The sequence below is a fragment of the Melanostigma gelatinosum genome, assembly GCF_949748355.1.
Source record: "Melanostigma gelatinosum genome assembly, chromosome: 12".
In the NCBI taxonomy this organism is placed as follows: domain Eukaryota; kingdom Metazoa; phylum Chordata; class Actinopteri; order Perciformes; family Zoarcidae; genus Melanostigma; species Melanostigma gelatinosum.
Genome location: NC_136645.1, coordinates 1,412,375 through 1,432,374, shown reverse-complemented (window position 1 = coordinate 1,432,374; position 20,000 = coordinate 1,412,375). Strand labels below are relative to the sequence as shown.

The following is a 20,000-nucleotide window of genomic DNA, read 5'->3' as shown; positions in this document are numbered from 1 at the left end:
CGGATACAAGTTCTGTCACTCAACGTCGTGCAGCGTGTGCTTTAAGTGACCATCTCAAAGACCTCTTCTCTTGCACCGTTATATTACCTTCATTCCAACCTGCCAGAGAGATGCTTTATTTTATTAGATTTCAACCGATCATTGCACAACTTCTCCCGTGTGCACAGCGTGTAGGACAGGGGTGTCCAAACTTTTTTCACTGAGGGCCACATACAGAAAAATATACCAAGGGCTGGGCCACTCAGGTCCGATCGCCTCACCCCTAGTGTGTTAAAGTGAGCAAAATCAATCAAATTTGGTTCTCAATGTGCTTTTGTTCAGATTTAACAGAGATGTTTGCTCACGTATGTTGAGCCGAACAGACTCATTATTCAAATAGAAGGGAGTTGAGAACAGCTCGATGTTTCTCTCAATGAGAGAAACATATTGAAAGCCATGGCAGCTGGTGGAACATGTTCTAGGTAGGGCTGTGCCACATCCAATCAATTTCAGCAAACATCCCAGTATGATTTAATGCTAAATAAATTAAGGTATCAAACACGTATTGCTACTTTGCAGTTAAATATTTAACATTTATTCCAACATGAAAAAAAGCAGAAAATAACACTTTGACAAACACGTCAGGACATCTTATTTACAGCTGGTAGCTTCGCATGTACTGCTTCCCTTTCCTGCTAGTCTGCTGTCTGATTGTGAGGTCAGGTTGATCTGATATCAGCTCTGCAGTTTCTCCTCAAAGTTCTCCTCTCAAACGGGTCTTGGAGGAGTAGTGCTCGCGCTGGAGCTCGCGCCCGCCTGTAGAGACTCGTCCGGACGGGAACGCGCAGCTTTGGGCATAACCGATTCTGCTCCAAGCTGAATCTATTTGAGGGCGCTGATTGGCTAAATTGTATGTCACACATTTATATCTTTAATCAGCAATTGGCTAAACTGCTTCACTGCTCTTTTGGGCAGTTTCTCCAGCGCCACAGAGCTGCTGAGACGTGCACACGCAGAGAGGACATGCAGGAAAAGCATACATTCACCGCAGATATCATATTTTACACATATTACTGGGTGATTCCATATTTCAAAAACACGAATATTGACAATTTGTATAGTTTATTATGATTATTATTCATTTTATTTTATTTGTTGTGGCTCAAGGTGGGGCGGCGCCCTATCGCCCTCTATTGACCAGCCGCCACGTAAGCACTGACTGAGTTCTGTCACGAGAGACGTTATCACGGACACGTATTTCCCCCTTTCAGCAGAAAGGTTGGCCTTTGGAAAAGCACATTTGACTTCGGACTGCGTGGGGAAGTGCGCAACATTGAAGTTGCGTAGAGTGCCCTCATGCTCGAATTATGTTGACAGTTTTCACAACCGTGTTCATCACATCGCCAAGCTCAGAGGGCTTGTTGGTGGGTGATACGCTGCATTTTAACGGCCTCACCTCCGCTCTCTTGCGCTCGCCTTTCATAGCTGGAGCCCTATCTGTTATAACTCCACACAGCTTGTCCCATCTTGTCAATTGCATCTGACACAGCTTCAAACATGTCCTTACCTGTTGTTGTGCTCTTTAGACTCCTAAAATCAAGCAGCTCCTAATGCAGAAATGATCGTCAAACAAATGAACAGCTGTGCGGTGTCTGTGGTATCTGTGCTCTCATCATATGCAATGGAGTAAAACGCAAAAGCACTTGCTTTATCTGACACTTGATGGTTTAGGTTAGCTGACAAGTCTTCGATTCGCCGCACAACTGTGTTTCTGGACACGCTAACGTTGTTGAATTCCTGCATTTATTCCGGGCACTTGCGACTTTAGTGAGGCACTGTTTTATGAAGTCACCATCTGAGAAAGGTTTCCGTGGCGGGCAATGAGTTAAGCTACCTCGTGGCTGCTATTGTGACTTTTTCTTGTGTTTTGTTTCCACGGAAAAAAAACACTCTTATTGAGCTAACTGCCATTTAACTTTCTGTTCTCGCTCGGCACCAGTGTAGGACGTGTCATCATCCGGGGCTAAACGTTTCTTTGATTGCTCTTATTTTGTGGAGAAGCTGCCTTGTTCAACACAGTATCTCCACCTAGTGGTGAAACTAAGAAGTACAATACAGTCAAGCGCAAGTTTCAAGTGTGGGCCATATTACATTATATTTTTAGAAGTTGCTGCGGGCCAATTAAAAATGGACCGCGGGCCGTACTTGGCCCGCGGGCCGTAGTTTGGACACCCCTGGTGTAGGACAACTACGGTGGCCGGACGCAAAAAAAACAAACTGGTATTTAGGTTTGTCCGTGGTGGGCTACTGTAGAAACATTCTAAGGCAACGGAAACACGATTCTCATCTTCAGGTGATTATACACTAAAGAAAACACACTGGATAATAAAATATTCCATTTCTGCCCAATAGATCACCCTAAATACGACACACTGAACCTTTAACAGACGTTTATTTAAATTAGAGTATTACTTTAAAAAGGTGTCCAAAACAAACAAAAGTTACGTTGACATGGATTGTTTTTTGTGCATCATTGAGGTCTAATGAACATGTTGAATGCTTCCTGAACTTCCTCACTGCCTCTGTTGGCGCTACATGCGTTGGCGCTACATGCGTTGGCGCTACATGCGTTGGCGCTACATGCGTTGGCGCTACATGCGTTGGAGCTACATGCGTTGGTGCTACATGCGTTGGAGCTACATGCGTTGGAGCTACATGCGTTGGCGCTACATGCGTTGGCGCTACATGCGTTGGAGCTACATGCGTTGGTGCTACATGCGTTGGAGCTACATGCGTTGGCGCTACATGCGTTGGCGCTACATGCGTTGGCCCTACATGCGTTGGCCCTACATGCGTTGGCGCTACATGCGTTGGCGCTACATGCGTTGGCCCTACATGCGTTGGCGCTACATGCGTTGGCCCTACATGCGTTGGCCCTACATGCGTTGGCCCTACATGCGTTGGCCCTACATGCGTTGGCGCTACATGCGTTGGCGCTACATGCGTTGGCCCTACATGCGTTGGCGCTACATGCGTTGGCCCTACATGCGTTGGCCCTACATGCGTTGGCGCTACATGCGTTGGCGCTACATGCGTTGGCCCTACATGCGTTGGCCCTACATGCGTTGGCCCTACATGCGTTGGCCCTACATGCGTTGGCGCTACATGCGTTGGCCCTACATGCGTTGGCCCTACATGCGTTGGCCCTACATGCGTTGGCCCTACATGCGTTGGCGCTACATGCGTTGGCGCTACATGCGTTGGCCCTACATGCGTTGGCGCTACATGCGTTGGCGCTACATGCGTTGGCCCTACATGCGTTGGCCCTACATGCGTTGGCCCTACATGCGTTGGCCCTACATGCGTTGGCGCTACATGCGTTGGCGCTACATGCGTTGGAGCTACATGCGTTGGCGCTACATGCGTTGGCCCTACATGCGTTGGCCCTACATGCGTTGGCCCTACATGCGTTGGCGCTACATGCGTTGGCCCTACATGCGTTGGCCCTACATGCGTTGGCGCTACATGCGTTGGCCCTACATGCGTTGGAGCTACATGCGTTGGTGCTCCCCTCCTCCTCTCCTCTCTCTCCTCCTCTCTCCGCTCTGTGTTCAGCACCAGCTCAGAATTGTTGCAACAGGACTGTTGCTCTCAGATGAATCATTCATGACTTCATAGTTGTAAGAACACAGAATAAAGTGATTTGATGAAAGCGTTCCTCACACATGATGAGTTCAAGGCTGGTCGGAAAGATGAAAATTTGACCATGATGACAGTTTGTGCAGCGTCTGGATGTGATAAACGGCGTAGTTTTGGCGACAGTTTAAGGAAAACATGCTATTTTAATCTCGCTGGTGGGTTTTGTGGTCCAGAGGGGCGAGAACATTCTAGTCTATAAAGTCTATTCATAGGCTGAAGCAGTGAGCTCTAGTCCGTCACACAGGTCCATGTACGCTTTCTGATGCACCAAATCTCCAAAGAGAGAGAAGAAGCTAAATCTCTGGAGATAAAGGTTCTTATTTCTAGTCTCTCATCAAGCCTGCTTCATTCAGTTTTTCCTAATACGCTCATAAAAACAGGAGCTGAAACGAGGTGATTTGTTTTGGAAAGGAGGGATTCCTTTGTTAACTTTAATTACCACTCATTGAAATGCTTGTTATCTCGTTAAGATGGATGATTGTGTGCCGCCCCCGGCCTCAGTGACGGGGTTAGAGCAGGACCACGAGGCGCAGCACACGGTGGACCTGGGTTCCCCTGGGTTCCCCTGGGTTCCTCTGGGTTCCTCTGGGTTCCTCTGGGTTCCTCTCGCTGCTGGCGGCCCAGTGATGCACGAGGACGTGGAGGTAAACCGCTCGCTCACCTTCCAGGCGGCTTAAAGCTGAGAGGGAATTCCCAGCTGGAACTCTCCAATTATTCTCTTCTTCCCGGGATCGCGGGAGAACTCATCGGGGTCGGATCCCACAGGAGCCAAACCGACAGACTCATTTATAATGTATGCCCTGCATAGCATTAGTGCACGCACACATGCATGATACATGCACACACATTCTGCACGTTCGTGTGGAAGCTGGTTGCTCTTTGACTCTCCACATACTGGAGGTACAGTAGCGTGACAGAGAGCTCAACAGCTTCACTAGCGTACGGATGTGCACACTGTTCCTCTCTTTGTACACTTTGCGGTCTGCAGACCAGCTTGCGGGGTAACGACAATGTCAGAAAATAAGACAAGGCAAGACTCAGTGTCGCGTCGCGGATCAGTTTAACTTCCACTCGGTTATCACGGCTCCGGCTGACTCACAGTTTAAACGCCTCCACTGACGCATGTCAGTCTGTTTCTTTACAACTGTAATGTTGACACGGTGCCACTCTGGATTACAAGTGGATTCTCAAGACCTCCAAGTAACCACTTCATTGTTCAATGAGCCAGACTCCATTTAGAAAACCTCTCATTCTACTGCAGCAGGTCTGACAGTCTGCCCCTCTCAGTCCTGGTCCTGGTTCTCCCGTGCCTCCCTTCCCTCCAGCGGGTCCAGCAACACGTCCTGGGTCTCCAGCAGCGTGGTGTCGGTGTTGGCTCCCAGAGAGGAGAAGCTCTGCTCCTGGAGGAGGAGGAGGAGGAGGAGGAGGCCCTCCGGAGCTCCGACTGCAGGTCCAAGGCTGGGGGTGAAGCCGGATTTGGGTCTGTCCACGGTGGACCGGTCTCTGCTGGAGGATCTGGGTCTGTCCACGGTGGACCGGTCTCTGCTGGAGGATCTGGGTCTGTCCACGGTGGACCGGTCTCTGCTGGAGGATCTGGGTCTGTCCACGGTGGACCGGTCTCTGCTGGAGGATCTGGGTCTGTCCACGGTGGACCGGTCTCTGCTGGAGGATCTGGGTCTGTCCACGGTGGACCGGTCTCTGCTGGAGGATCTGGGTCCGTCCACGGTGGACCGGTCTCTGCTGGAGGATCTGGGTCTGTCCACGGTGGAGGTTCTGAAGGAGGTTCTGGTGAACCTGTAAATGGTTTCTCTATAGAAACAGAGCTTCTTCTCTCTGATGGTCTCTTCACTGATGTTGGTCAGATAGAGGATCAGGATTAAAACGAGGCCGTTTCATAACCAGTTAAAGTTCCTCTTCAAGTGAGAGAAATTAAAATAACTGAATCATGCATGAGAGGATAGAAGTGAAGGTTCTCTGGCACAGCGGTGGAGCTGTTAGTAGAACTAATGGGTCCATTTACAGTGTTGTCTGTTCGTTTGAGTTGTGCAGCCTTGTTGCCTCCCTTTGCAGCGTTCTGTAGTCATTAGCTCTGCTGCTCTCATTAACACCACGTTCCCTCAGCAGCCCGAGTGAAATCAGAGACAACCTGGTTTTAGGTTCAATGAGAGAACAGATGAAAGGTATAGAACTCATGAATGCACGTTTGAGAAAGGAGGGAATGATGTGGATGAAGTAGATGCACCAGAGGATTCTCTCTCAACGCGTCTTTAACTCCACCGCACTAACAGGACACCGTTGCTCTTCTCTCGGCAACATCCACATTCTCGGAGATTCACACGTGGACGACGGCTTCTTTCATCATTAAACGGGCGTCGAACCATCTGGCCCGCCCACGCGGTCTCACCTCATTTGAAGGTTTTCCAAGACACCGAGTCACTCCTCTTGACCTTTAGTCCACTGGCAGCTCGTCCTATCACGCCGTCAACATTTACTCTTCTTCACTCCCCACCAAGAACCGTACCATGGGCGGGGCCTTCAGGGCCGTGAATCCACAGTCAGTGCTCCGATAACCCACTGATCGGCCAGAGGAGGTTCCTGTGTGAGTAGAGAACTGAAACCGTGCTGTCTACAGCAGACCAACAGAGCTAACTATTGGAACATACTACTCAGGGGCCGCAGGGGAGTAGCAGGAAGTGGCTTGCTTTCAAAGTAAGAGTGCTCTCTTCAAGAATACATGCAGATCTGTCTCCTCTGTCCTCCATAGGGGATGAAAAGTGTCCTTCCTTTCTGCTCACACACTCTAGGATCCAGCTGCAGCGTCCAGTCTGCTGCCAACCACTGGACTCCTGACATCATCTGTACACGCAGCAGTCCAAACACGTCTCATCCCTTTTTTGGAAAAGTCCCCCTGGTTGCTAACTGACCAAAACTATGCCAGCTATGTAAACCTGTTGTAAAGGCTGCATGAAGAGGGGGGGAAACAGAAAAGAAGTTCTTCTCGATCCCCAAAAAGACCAACGCAGCAGAATCACAGCTGAGGTTCGATGCGTCGCCTCTTCGCGTGTGTTGTGAAAAAATGTGCTGTAGCTGTTTTTCACACTTTAGAGCAGGTTTAAGAATGAAACAGAAGCTCTCAGAGGCGTATAGTTTAAATCAAAAGCAATAGGTTTATTTATCGAACAAAGTTATTCAGCCAACACAATTAAACATGCATGGGCTCTAATGATTTCCCTCTCAGAGGTCCACCATAAGACACGCTTAAACACATCAGCATCATCCTTAATATATGGGGTCCGCCCCTTGCTACACATTGGCCAAAGTCAAAGATGCAGGCGTGGCACGTTTGTACGTTATGACACCTGGGTGGAGGCCGTGAATGTCCATTCACCTTTGGCCCCTCCCAATAGGCGTTGGTTTCCGTCAGTGTGAGTGAGAGTTTGAGGCGAGAGGACCTGGGAAAGAGTGTGTGGAGAAAGCCGGGCTCAGCTGGGCGTTGGCCCTCGCTTGAATCTCACTGTCTATTGTGTCTTCCTTATCTTCTCTAAAGATGGCTGCCTGTTCTTATGTGACGCAGTTAAATAAGTAACCTCTCACCTGCTTCTCTCTGGCCTTGCTGTGTTGTGAGCACTGTATAAGTGGTTAATAGTGCTGCATAAGATAATGGTTATTAAAACTACAAATATACTAGTGATTAATTAAACTGTATATATAAGCTAGTTGCTGATTAAGCTGTATATAAGCTAGCTGTTGAATAAACTGTATATAAGCTAGTTGCTACTTAAAGCTGCATATAAACTAGCTGTTGATTAAGCTGTATATGAGCTAATTGCTGATTAAAACTGTATATATGCTAATTTTATCAACAAATCCCTCTCTTGACGTCTGAAGGACGTCACTTTCTTTACTTTCCTACCCTGTTCACACGCTGGTGTCTTCCTCTGCCTCTCCTGACCCTACCAGGCTGTTCTGCTCTTCCCATACTGGGTAAGCGCCATAAGGAGGGGGTGGTAATGGTTCCTTGGAGAGGGCAGTGGTGATGAGACGGCCAACCAAAGAACGAATACAGGGTATTATACAACATCCACATGAGACCAATATTGCAATGAACACACCCACTGACACTGCTATTGACAAGATCAGGTGCTTCCATTTTCCAAACATGTTTTCCATCCAATCTCCAAATGGATTGTTCACACCTGATGCTTCCTGCATTTCGTTTGACAGTGCCCTCAGACTATTCAGTGCTTTTGTGACTGAACCGTCCGGCGCAGTATTGTTGGGGATGACAGTGCAACACAGGTCTCCAAACATTGAGCAAACACCTCCTTTTTCAGCAAGCAACATGTCCAAAGCCATTCTGTTTTGTACAGTAATCAAAGAAGTAGGGGCCAGCTGCTCAGCCAGACCCTCTATTGCATCCCTAGTATGATTAGCCAAACGAAGAACATTGTAATGCACATAATTGATACGATCAACATTTTTATTCACAGTTATCCATGGAATAATACTTGCGACACTCTCAAAACCTGCTGCAATTTGGTCTACCAATTTGTATTCATTAGGCACTCCTCTGGGCACTCCGATAGCATCTATGTAAGTTGGACCTCTGTCCAGGCTGAACTCAGCTTCAGCTGCTCTTTTAGCTAAGATATGTCTGCGTCTGCGTTGGGTCAGGCTTTGTACTTTGTTTTGGTCCTGTATTATTTTGTCTCCCACTAAGGTAAGTGGCATTGCCAGCCTCACCATAGCACAGACTCCTATTGTAGATGGTGGTATGTTAGTGAATAAGCGCAGACCCCCACAGTAGTAGAATAGCCCTCCCCTAGCCCAAGAACCTATCTCTGAGCCTGGTCGTGTCATGTTGCACCAGTCTTCTGGCACACTACCTAGGTGGATTTGAGCTCTATCGTTGGTGAAATGGTAACAGACATATCTGGATCCTAGTCCTTTGTAAGCTTTGAAATAACCTACTGCAGTTTGGTTGTCTATCGGTGGGAATATGGATGCCAGAGTAGTGCAATGTGGTGGAGTAGCCATTTTAGTCATTTTTGTCATGCACGCGTATCCTGTTGGGTCAGATTCAGGATATAGTGGTGCTGGTTCGGTGAACATAGCTGGTCTAGCTGCAGCACAAGCTACACAGCCACTCATTTTGTTTTTTATAGCATTATCAACAATCCAATTTAACCATACATTGTCGCTTCCTTGTCCTGTAGCTAATTGGATCACCTGTTGGGGAGTCCATTTAGAAAAGTCTTCTGATAAGACAGTAGGTGGGTCTGGTGGTAGCGGTTGTCTGTGCGGAATTATGTTTATTTGAATTCCTACTCTCGGGTCTTTGCCTGGGACGTCCACTAATAGGGCGAACCATATTATGTTTTTTCCTGTGCTGCTTTTGGTGACGTTGTTCAGGGACAGAGATAAGGGATTGGCTGTTGCTGAAAAGTCTCGTTGGAAGTCTATTTTGTCCCATAAGGTCCTTCTCGGACTTTCCCCTCGCATTGTTGGCTTCCACCGCCCTGTGTGCTTAGTTACCGCCCCCCAGGAATGACAAAACGCTATGGACGGGACGTTCACGTAATTCTCACATCTGTTGACTATGGCATTGTCAGCACACAAATACACAGCACGACCTCTCCATGCTCTTGGACTTCTTCCACAGTTAATCACATCACACAAATCAAAAGTAAAAACGGTTTTGCTCCCCTTGGTATAGTTTAAGGTCAGATATGCACGACACGCTTTTGGTGGTGGCTTGTATGCCGGTTCTGAGGCATCTCTTTTTTGCCTAACCTTCCCTCTCTCGAGGTCGTTTTGAGTTTTGTTCACATCCTCGCCGCTTGTTGTCAGATTGAAGCTTGGATGACTCTCAAACCTTGTCAGATTTTGCATGTTCACATCCTTGCCACTTGTTGTCAGATTGCAGCTTGGATGACTCTCAAACCCTGTCAGATTTTGCACTGCCTCTGGCAGACAGCCATAGTTTCCGCTAGTCGGTTTGTTCACTGTTTTGTCCCCCATTTTCAATCCCAAAGTCAAGAATATCACAAATGCCACACCCAAACCCAATAGGACCCACCCAGTTCTTTTACCTATCCCCATGTCTTTCCAGGTACCTGGAGTGGGATGAATCCCCTGTGGCTGGATGTCTGTTTCCCCCAACAGATTACACTCACACTCCATTTTGCGCCAGATCACCTCGGACCTCTGCTAAGGGTCTGGAACGCTCAGATGCTGGGGCACAATGTGACAGGTGGTGCCAAGGTGCTCCTGATTTACCTATGACCTGGACCGAGTGTGAAGTAACCTCCTTCACTTCGTACGGCCCTGTCCACCTGGGGTCAGTCCACTTTCTCTTGTGAACTTTGACCCTGACCCAGTCACCCACTCGGATGAGATTTTTCACTTCCTCCTGGTCAGCTGCACTGGTCCGCAGGACCTGTTTGGAGAGAGCCTCCGTGAGAGTGATTAACGCAGTCATATATGCCTTCATTTCAACTTGCTGCACATCTAAAGCAGGAATATGACTACTGTCTCTTGGAGGACCAGGCATTTGCCTCCCTGTCATTAACTCATGTGGTGAAAGATGCGTCTCATTTCCTTGTGCGCTCCTCATTGCCATTAGAGCTAATGGTAAGGCTTCAACCCATGTCAGCTTTGATGCCGCACATGTCTTTGCTATTTTTGATTTTAGCGTCTGATTTGCCCTCTCTACCAGTCCTTGTGACTGTGGATGATACACTGATCCATATCTATGTCTGATTCCTAGTCTGGCTTCCACTTCCTGCAAATGCTTATTACTGAAATGTGAACCATTATCGGACCTTATGCATCTAGGAACACCATAGCGAGGTATTAGTTCTGTTTGCAGCCACTTTATTACTGTCTGTGCGTCTTCTTTTTTAGTTGGGATTGCCTCTACCCACTTTGAGAATCTGTCAACCATTACCAAAATGTATCTTTTTCCTTGTACTCTGTTATCATGTCCCATGTCAGTAAAGTCTATGCTGATGTCTTGGAAGCAGGCTGATGGTACAGGATAAGAGCCCATAGGTGTCTTGTACGGTTTCTTCACATTGTGATCCCCACAGGTGGTGCATTCGTCGCAGAAGAGGGACACCATGCTTTCCATGCGTGGGTGCCACCACAGTGCTTCCACCCTTTGTAATGTTCCTTTCTTTCCTTCGTGCGTTGGTCCATGTGCCTCTGGTATCAGTGAGACACATAATTCTGCTGGTGATACCACTCTGCCATCATGGGATCTCCAAAGTCCACTTTCTCCTTTTGTTGCTCCTTTCCTTTGCCATTCAGACCATTCGTATGGTCCAGCCTTCTTCTGTATCTCAATCAGTGTTTCTTCAGTGATTTCGGGTTCTTGTATGGCTATTTTCAGAACCATCTGTTTTGGTCTGTATCCTCCTACTTCTTTAGCAGCTTCATCTGCCTTGTCGTTTCCCACACTTATTCTGGTCTTTGCCTTGCCATCATGTCCTTTGCATTTCATGATTGCCACTCTTTTTGGTAGCTTCATAGCTTCCACCAGTGCCATGATTTCCTTCTTGTGTTTGATGGGTGCGTCCATTGATGTTGTGTATCCTCTTCTTCGCCACATGGGCCCATCAACGTGAGCTGCTCCATGTGCGTAAGCAGAATCTGTGACGATGTTTGCAGATTTTCCTTCTGCTATTTTCAAGGCTTGTATGAGCGCTTCGACTTCTGCCAGTTGTGCTGATGCTGGTTGAGGTAGGATACCTGATGCTACTATTGTGTGTTCCATGTCTTCGAATTGTCTCACCACAGCATAGGATGCTGTGTTTCCGTCTTCTCCTTTGTAGCAACATCCATCCGTGTATAACCACATTTCTGCTCCTGGGATTGGTGTATTTCCCAGGTCTGGCCTTAGTTTGTTTTCAATGATTGCTCTTGCTTCGCAGCTGTGTGGTTGATCTCCTTGTCCTTGTTGTAGTGATGACGCCATATTGATTCCTCCTGTTTCATAGACAATATGTGGTCTTGTGCATTCTCTTTGAATTTTCGATTTTCTTGCAGCTCCGAATGTGAATTCTTTGCTGAGGAGGAATGCAGCCACACCATGATGTGTGTGGATTTTCAGAGGGTGGCACATGACAATGTGGGATGTTTTCTCGATCGCCTTTGCAATTGCCGCCATGTGTCTTGTACAGGTGGATTGGCCAACTTCAACTGGGTCCAGTTTTGATGAGTGATACATGAGTACCACTCTTTCTCCCCCTTTTTTCTGATACAAAACTGCATTTACCATCCCTCCTTTTTGTTCAGAAACATCTAGGTGAAAAGGGAGTAAATAGTCTGGAGCTTGAAGAGCCGAGGCATGTGACAAAGTCTGTTTGAGTTTGGTGAACGCGTCTTCAGCGTCTTGTGTCCACACCAGTGGGGCAGAGGTGTTTCTAGTTCCTGGTTCCTTGAGCAGGCTTCTGAGACAGGTGGTGAGGTCAGTGTAGTCTGGAATGTGACTACGAGAGTAGCCTGTTAGACCCAGGAATGACAGCATATGTCCCACGGTGATAGGTCTGTCATGATGGAGAATGCTGTCTCTGTGGGCTGTGCTTACAGCCAGGCCGCTAGATGAGAGAGTGCGACCCAGGAATGTGACTTGTCTCCTACATGTTTGGACCTTGGTCTTCTTAACTTTGTAGCCTTTTGAGGCTAACAGCAGCAGCAGAGTCTCAGTGGCCTCCAGGCAGGTGGCAGAAGATGGGGCAGCAATCAGGAGGTCATCCACATATTGTATGAGGACGACACCATCCGGCACCTCTATATCAGACAAGTGTAGTCTGAGATGATGGTTGAACAAACCTGGAGAACAACGAAAGCCTTGTGGCAGGCGAGAGTAGGTGTATTGCTGGTCGTTGAATGTGAAAGCAAACAGTGTCTGTGAGTCTTTGTCCAGAGGGATGCTGAAGAAGGCGTTAGCGAGGTCAATTACTGTGAAATATGAGTGCTGTGGGCTGAGATTTGTTAAGGCAATATGTGGATCTGGAACTGGATATGACGCCGGTTGTGTGGCATCATTGATTGGTCGAAAATCTTGTACCATCCGCCAGCCTGTGTTGTTTCCGGCCTTCTGCACTGGCAATATCGCTGTATTGTATGGTGATCGAGTTTTCACCAACACTCCAGCTTGTAACAGACCTGCAATGGTCGGGGCGATGCCTGCGATTTGTTCTGGCTTTAGTTTGTACTGTGGATGCCAGATAGGAGGTGCAAATGGATCCAACAGCGTCACCTTCACAGGTTTGACCGTTGCCAATTTTCCCACATCATAAGGGCCAGTCGTCCATAGTGTCGCAGGCACGCCGTCCAATAGAGCTTGAGTTGCAGGATGGTCAGTGCATGGTTTACCATGATGGCGTGGCAGTGGTAAATGTTCAGGTAGTGTGTGTTCTTTGGTAGAGATGATCCATCGCCACATATCTTCTTCTGTTGCCTTCAGCAGTCCTGCTGTATCTGTGTGTGTCCATGACAGAGTATGTGCTCTTTTAATCATGGGGCCGAGTCCTCTGGCCTCTTGTCCAAATCCAACCGCTAGGGTGACGTGTGGAGCAGATTCTTTGCTGAGACCATACCACTTGGTCTGATAATCATCCAATATCACTGCTGCTGCCACGCCTTCTTTTCCACAATACACATCATGACATATTATTTGTGGAGTTAGGTGTGCCATATTGATGTCCCAATCTTCAGCATATGGGCAGTCTGGATCGTCCGTGACATTCATAGTGCAGTGCACATATGGTAGAGGAGTTTTATATGGATGCAGTCTTTGGATCTGTTCTCTGTGTATGTTGAACCAGAATTGAATTGTTGGTGTGCTTGGTCCTGTGGCTAGACATCTCAGCCAGTACACTTCTTCATCCAATGATTCCACATTAATGGACGTTTGTGGCATAGATAGTATTCGCACAGGCATTGATAGTGTGCTTGCAGGGGGAGGGTCCAGTGAGACTTGGACCCCTTCGTTGTTTAGCCATATTGTTAGACCGAATTTAGTCATCAGATCGCGGCCCAGTAGGTTTACTGGGCAGTTTGGCGCTGATAGGAAGCTGTGTGACCATTGTTGACTTCCAATTTGGACATTTAAAGGTTTAGTGCACCACTGGCGTTCTGGCGCGCCTGAGACCCCAACCACTGACACATATTTAGATGACAGGACCTGTGGAGACGTGAGGCTGGAATATGTTGCCCCTGTGTCCACCAAAAATGTGTGTGCCTGTCCGTTTATTGTGCAAGTGAGAGTTGGCTCACTTGCTAGTCCAAATTTCATGATGCCGGTGCCAGGTGGTTGTGGGGTGTCCTAGTAGGGATAATAGTTATTCGCCCACTGAGCTTGTAGTGCCTGGTTGACATTTTCTCCGGAGCTAGGATCATTTTGCGTCCATTGCTCAGTGCCTCCTAGTGGCGCCTGGTATGGCTGTCCAGCTTGATTCTGGTTTCGTGGATCCTGAAAGCCTCCTCTTCCTCTCTGATAATTTCCTCTTCCTCTGGGTCCTCTTCCTCTTCCACGTGTTGGGCCTTGTTGATGTGACAGGTCACGTGTGTGACAGTTACGTGAGTAGTGGCCTGGTTTTCCACAGGTGTAGCAGTAGAAAGTGCCTCCTTGGCCACCCCCTTGATCACCTCCTCTTTGTCCTCCTCTTTGGTTTTGTTGCCATGGTTGCTGCACCATTACAGGGACCACTTGTGCTGCTAGTGGTTCCAGTTGAGCCATCTGCTTCTTTTTGTCCTTTGCAATCTTTTGGGCCGTGTCCAGGTCAGACAGCTGTCTCTTCATCAGTGCCACTTGCAGTGCCTTGAGCTCCACATCTGATGCTTCTGCAGCTGTTCTGTGTTTATCATAGTGATGCAGTACATGTTCTCTCCATGCAGATTGAGTGAAGGAGGCGATGGCCACAGTGTTTTCAATCGCCTCTCTTACCTTTGCAGGCAATCCTTTGGTCACCATGCTTCTCCAGAGTGCCATTGATGTCTGAGATGCATCTGGGGATTCTCTAAATGTTGTTCTCCATACTTGCTCAGCGCGAGCTAGGAGATCTGCAGCAGGCTCCCCAGGCTTGGCCATGAAGGTTGACATTTGGCTGTGGTCTGTTGGGGTGGGGTACTCTCTTCTTAAGGCCTGATGTAGTAACAGCCTGACACCGCCTATGGGCGTGGGGTCAGGCGCGTTTGTGGTTCCTGCTACGGCTTCAAGCTTTTTCAGTGTGTGTGGGTCAGATGCTCTGGCCAGCAGGCCTCTGTAGTCACCAAGTGCCAGTTTGTGGGACTTTGTATATTTATCTAGCTCTTCTAGCCATGGCTCTGCTCCTGAAGACAGTGAAGGAAGGGCAGTCAGCAGTGTTGACATGTCCATGAAGGAGAAGGGAATAAATGCCATCTGGTGAGGGGCTGCAGCTGTTGGAGCTGGTCTGAGTGGCATCTGACATGAGTTAGGCCCATATTGTTGTCCACTGCGCGTTGTTGATGGGGCTGTGGCATATCCTGTGAAATTTCCATTTAGCGTTAGCCTCTGTACTTCATGTGTTTGTGGCCATTTGTGTTCGTTGGCTGGCTGTGCAGCTAGTTCGATCAGCTCCTTCTCTTCCTCTGTACCAGGAACCCACAGGTCCGCTTGTGGTATAGCATATCCACTAGCCTCCATGTAAGGCGTATAGCCTGTTGCTGAATGGGCTTTTTCCAGCTGTTCGAGCTCCTCCAGTTGTTGTTCCAGGATTTGAATATCCTCTTGTGTTTCGTCTTCTTGTCTGTGTTGGTAACGGTCTCTGATTGAGTTGCTCACTCTGTGCCGAGTTTCGAGTGGGGCAGTCGATTCGAAAGCATCGAAGCGTGGCTCATTGTGTGCGTCGACAATTAGTGTAGGTGTAGTTTCAGGTCCGGGTGTGTTTCGCAGCCCTAGGGCGCTCAGTTGAGTCATCAGGTATCCCACAGTCTTCTCAACTTGCTTCGCTCTTTTTCTTCTCTCTTTTTCCTCTACTGAGACAGGTATCTGCAGCTCTCCTTCATCTACTGCGAAGATGCCTTTCAGGAACCCCTTTGATACTGGTCTTACTGGAGCCTGAATGAAAGGGTTATTGGTGGGCACATAATCGGGAGGGGGAGGTGGGAGATCCGGGTGCAGTTGGCTTTGTTCATGTTCATGCATGTCTTTGTGTTGCGGTGGCAGGTCAGGATACAGGTTGCTTTGTTCATGCTTGGGCTTGTCATTGTCGATAGGGGTGAATGGGTTGTCGGCATATGAGGGAGGGGCAGTGGATGAGGGTGTTAGGGCCGGAAACATGCCTCCGCTGTGTTTGGCGGCCTCTAGTGGTGAACGTGCTGCTTCAGCATCCAGCTCCATTGCGTTCCATGGCTCTTTGCCAACCCGCTCCATCCATCTCTTCTCGATTCCAGTGAGAATCAGCTTGCTGCCCATCCTGTTGTTATCAAAATCGAAGCACCGTTTAAGATAAGGCCAGACGCCTTTTTCTGCAGCTGCGTTGTTTCTTGCTGTTCTTTTTCCCATGTTTAGATATCTTGGATTTCTGTCCTGCCATTCGTTCTTCTTCTCTTCACAGTGTCTCATCACTTCCCTGTTCATCTGTTGTACCATCTCTTCTGAAGGGGAACAATTCAGCCGTTCTCCATCCCAAATGGCTTTATCTTTCCATCTTTTTATCAATCGTTGGTAGGCGTGTTGTTCCACTGGCCAAAGTTTGCTTCGTCCATTAATCCTGCTCTGTTCCTGGACAGCATTCTCCAAGATGCTCAGATAAGAGGAGAATTTCTCCGCCATGATGGGTGTTTCTGTAACATGCAATGAGAGTCTGAAATCAGTATTCCCAAATGTCCACACGATGGAGCCAAAAACTCCTGTCCATTGTTCCTGTTGCAGTTCTTGAATAGGCCACAGAAAAGCCAACATGCAGGACAAATGTTTTTTTTTTTTTCAAAAGCACCAGCAGAGGGAGCCAACGCTCCTCCCAAGTTTCCTGGTGTCTGGTTGAACTCAAATCAATGTCATTCACACTGCTGCATGTCTTAAAACCTGCTTTTCTCTGTAATATGTGTGTGTGTGAAATGATGATCTATTTTATTATTAACACTTTATGGTGAAGAGGACGAAAACAGTACAGTTATAGAGTTATTTCGAAGTCTCTGTGTGAATGGACACAAAAGCTCGTCCATTATACTAATGTGGCAATTTTCAGCCATAATCTTATGGTTTTAGCAAGCATTACCGTGCAGAGGTCACTGATCTTTATTCTGTTGTACGAGAGAATGACGGAGTGCTTCTCTCGGCGTTTTAAACCTTCATACAGTGACCTCACAACTCCGCATATAAGCATTACAAGTATTACGCATATTATTTAACAGTGTATGAATATATATTATTTACAAATCTGCCTATATACCCCTGCTAGGTGTGAAATGCTATGTTTTAATTACTCAAGCAATGGCTTGTAACTAAATATTTTATAAGGCAGAGAGAGAGTGTTAACCTTGCCCCCACCTTTTTAAATATCTTCCGCTAACTGTCTTTGTAACTGTCTTTGTAAGTAGACACAAATCAAGGCCGCGTCTGTATTTTTTATCAGGAGTAGTCAAATCCTCCCTAATATTCCCACCGCCAGTCTTGACTAAATGAATAGAAGATTTGTAGCAGCTGTTAACCTTGTATATTCATACTTTTAGCGACTGTCTGGCTGGAACAATAGAAGCTGTGTATTAGCTTTTAAAACTTTTTTTTTTTTTTTTTTTTCTTCCTGGTAGCATTCCTGGACTGCTGTGTTTCCGCATTACACTTTGCTAACGATCCCTAAGGAACACAATTTTCCAATAAATTTAACTATGCCAGTAAAACTGACACTTATATTAGCCCTCAGCTGTCTCTCAGCATATTCTAGTGATTTATGTGTGTGTGTGAATGTAACAGTCGTGTATAATGTGTGTTTTCCCTACTCTGGACACCAACCTTTGAAACAACACACCAACATTTTCAAACACCAAGCACGGCCTCAGCTGGCTGTCTCTAACGCACAAAGAAACTCAGAAACAGCATAAACTCTGAACCAGGTCTCAGCGCTTACATATATGCTCCTAATAATCGCACTCATTTAAACGAAATCGAATCCATACACAGCCGTGGTTATGTACGCTTCAAACATGCACTTTCATTCAAACAAAATTGCAACACACTGCCATTTTTAAATGCGCAGAGATCACCAATGCGGTAAAGGAATATCTTTAGAAACACAGTCAAACAAATAAACAAAAGTTAAAACGTACAGCTCAGCAAATAGTCACCCGCAGTCATACTAGATAATCAAAACACACGCAGCCGTGTCTATAAGCATAAATCAGTCACAAGCACGGAGTCACCCGCATTCCTACTAGATAATCAAAACACACGCTGCCGTCTCTTTAAGCATAAATCAGTCACAAACACGGAGTTGTAGAAGAGATGTACAGCTCTTTTTACACACTCATCACATTCCATCAGCAAGCTTTTTTCTCAACCTCATCAAACAGACTGGAGCGCTACTGATCGTTCGATCACAACGCAAATGACAAACAGCTTTTTAGCAACCAAAAAACAGTCAGATTATAAAGGATTCTTTCCCTATTCCGTGACAGCTAATCCACTTTATCAAACTAAACAAACAGACACCTCTTGGACGCCTGCGCAAATGACAACTGCTTCTCAGCAAACAAACACAGTAAACACCAATTAAAACCAAATTTGAAATGCGCACAATTCACAAATACGGTCTAGCACGTAAGTAATACTTTTACAAATGCAGTGAAACAATGAACACACATTAGAACATACACGGCTGTCTCTTTAAATGTAAATCAGTCAGAAGCACGGCCTTCGGATGAACTGACTCTTTTTTTTTTTTTTTAGACACACATTTATCAGAAACGCATTGTAACAGCAATTTGTCTTTTATCTCGATCTCATCAAACAGACTGTGTACCGCTGATCTCTCGACCACGATACAAATGAAAAACAAATGCTTTTTCAGCAAACAATCAGTCAGATTATAATAATTTCTGTCCCTATCTTACACACATATCAAAGAGCTCTGCTTCTTTAATACATCACAACGGCCGCTGCTTTTTGTCAAAAACAATGTTACAGCCGGGAGCTGATCCCGGACCTACCGCGTCGAAGACTGATATTTTAACCACTACTCCATCAGGGTAGAACGTAAATAATACAATTTAACTGCTTTTTTATCCTAGGTCATCTCTGGACCTGTACACGTTCTGGCCATTTTCATTAATCTCGTCCGTTATTAACAACACACCGATATAATCAACTTCTGTGCTCTCGTCCAGAAACTCCGTCGAGGAAACTCTAATCAGAGTAACACTATTTTTTACTGAATCGCTACACACGAGTTGATGTCCGAAGACTCGATGCTCTTAATACGGGAATCCCGCAGTCAGTTTTCTCCATACAGTTTATCAATGACATCAATGACATATACATATATCCCCGTCATGTTATGCAATTTCTTCGTAGCCCAAAACATCCCATAAGTACGTTAGAAATCACGCCTTTTGCAACATGAATTTGAGTGTTCAGCGTGGAGCGCGTGTCTGCGAGCAAATGCGTTACACGGCTCACAGCACCTCACATCTACGCTATCACAAATGCGTCATTTCTCGCCGTTATTTGACGTTTTCTGATGGGCACATTCATACATATTCACAAACCCCCAAATGGCTGTATAACAACTCTGTTGCTGTGTGTTTAATCTTTACCATATTCTATACTAAGCAAATACTTACAGTTCGGACAGTCTGAGCACATTTTAGAATATTTCTATGAATACAATGTTGCAGAATTCAGTTAAATAGGTCTCTGCATACCTTGAGATGTGCACCGGTGCGTCTCAGACCCCCCGACTGCAATTTCGCTCCGATGGCAATTATCGGGTTCCCAGCCTCGAAGGGAGTGTTACGCCGTTATCTGGAATCAAAAGGAGAGGCCTGTTAACATTCTAACCTGAAGCTCTGTATCGTATCAGATCACGTCGGGGTCACCACTTTGTTGTGAAAAAATGTGCTGTAGCTGTTTTTCACACTTTAGAGCAGGTTTAAGAATGAAACAGAAGCTCTCAGAGGCGTATAGTTTAAATCAAAAGCAATAGGTTTATTTATCGAACAAAGTTATTCAGCCAACACAATTAAACATGCATGGGCTCTAATGATTTCCCTCTCAGAGGTCCACCATAAGACACGCTTAAACACATCAGCATCATCCTTAATATATGGGGTCCGCCCCTTGCTACACATTGGCC

At 46.7% G+C, this 20,000-nt stretch overlaps 1 protein-coding gene across 2 annotated transcripts in view; it reads right to left on the bottom strand.

The window, feature by feature from the left end:
• Positions 1–6,825: 6,825 nt before the first annotated feature.
• The window catches only part of slc8a1b (solute carrier family 8 member 1b), a 41,516-nt gene continuing 28,341 nt past the window's right edge, over positions 6,826–20,000 (bottom strand). The window contains exons 5-6 of one of the 2 annotated variants that reach the window (XM_079280056.1): positions 19,570–19,669; positions 6,826–10,117 (exon numbers count right to left, since the gene is read on the bottom strand). In XM_079280056.1, the coding sequence (XP_079136182.1) occupies positions 19,666–19,669 (4 nt within the window). In that variant the 3' untranslated portion in view covers positions 6,826–10,117; positions 19,570–19,665. Of the gene's footprint in view, positions 10,118–15,401; positions 16,495–19,569; positions 19,670–20,000 lie in introns of those variants that run through there. The other variant, XM_079280057.1, reaches the window with a different exon arrangement.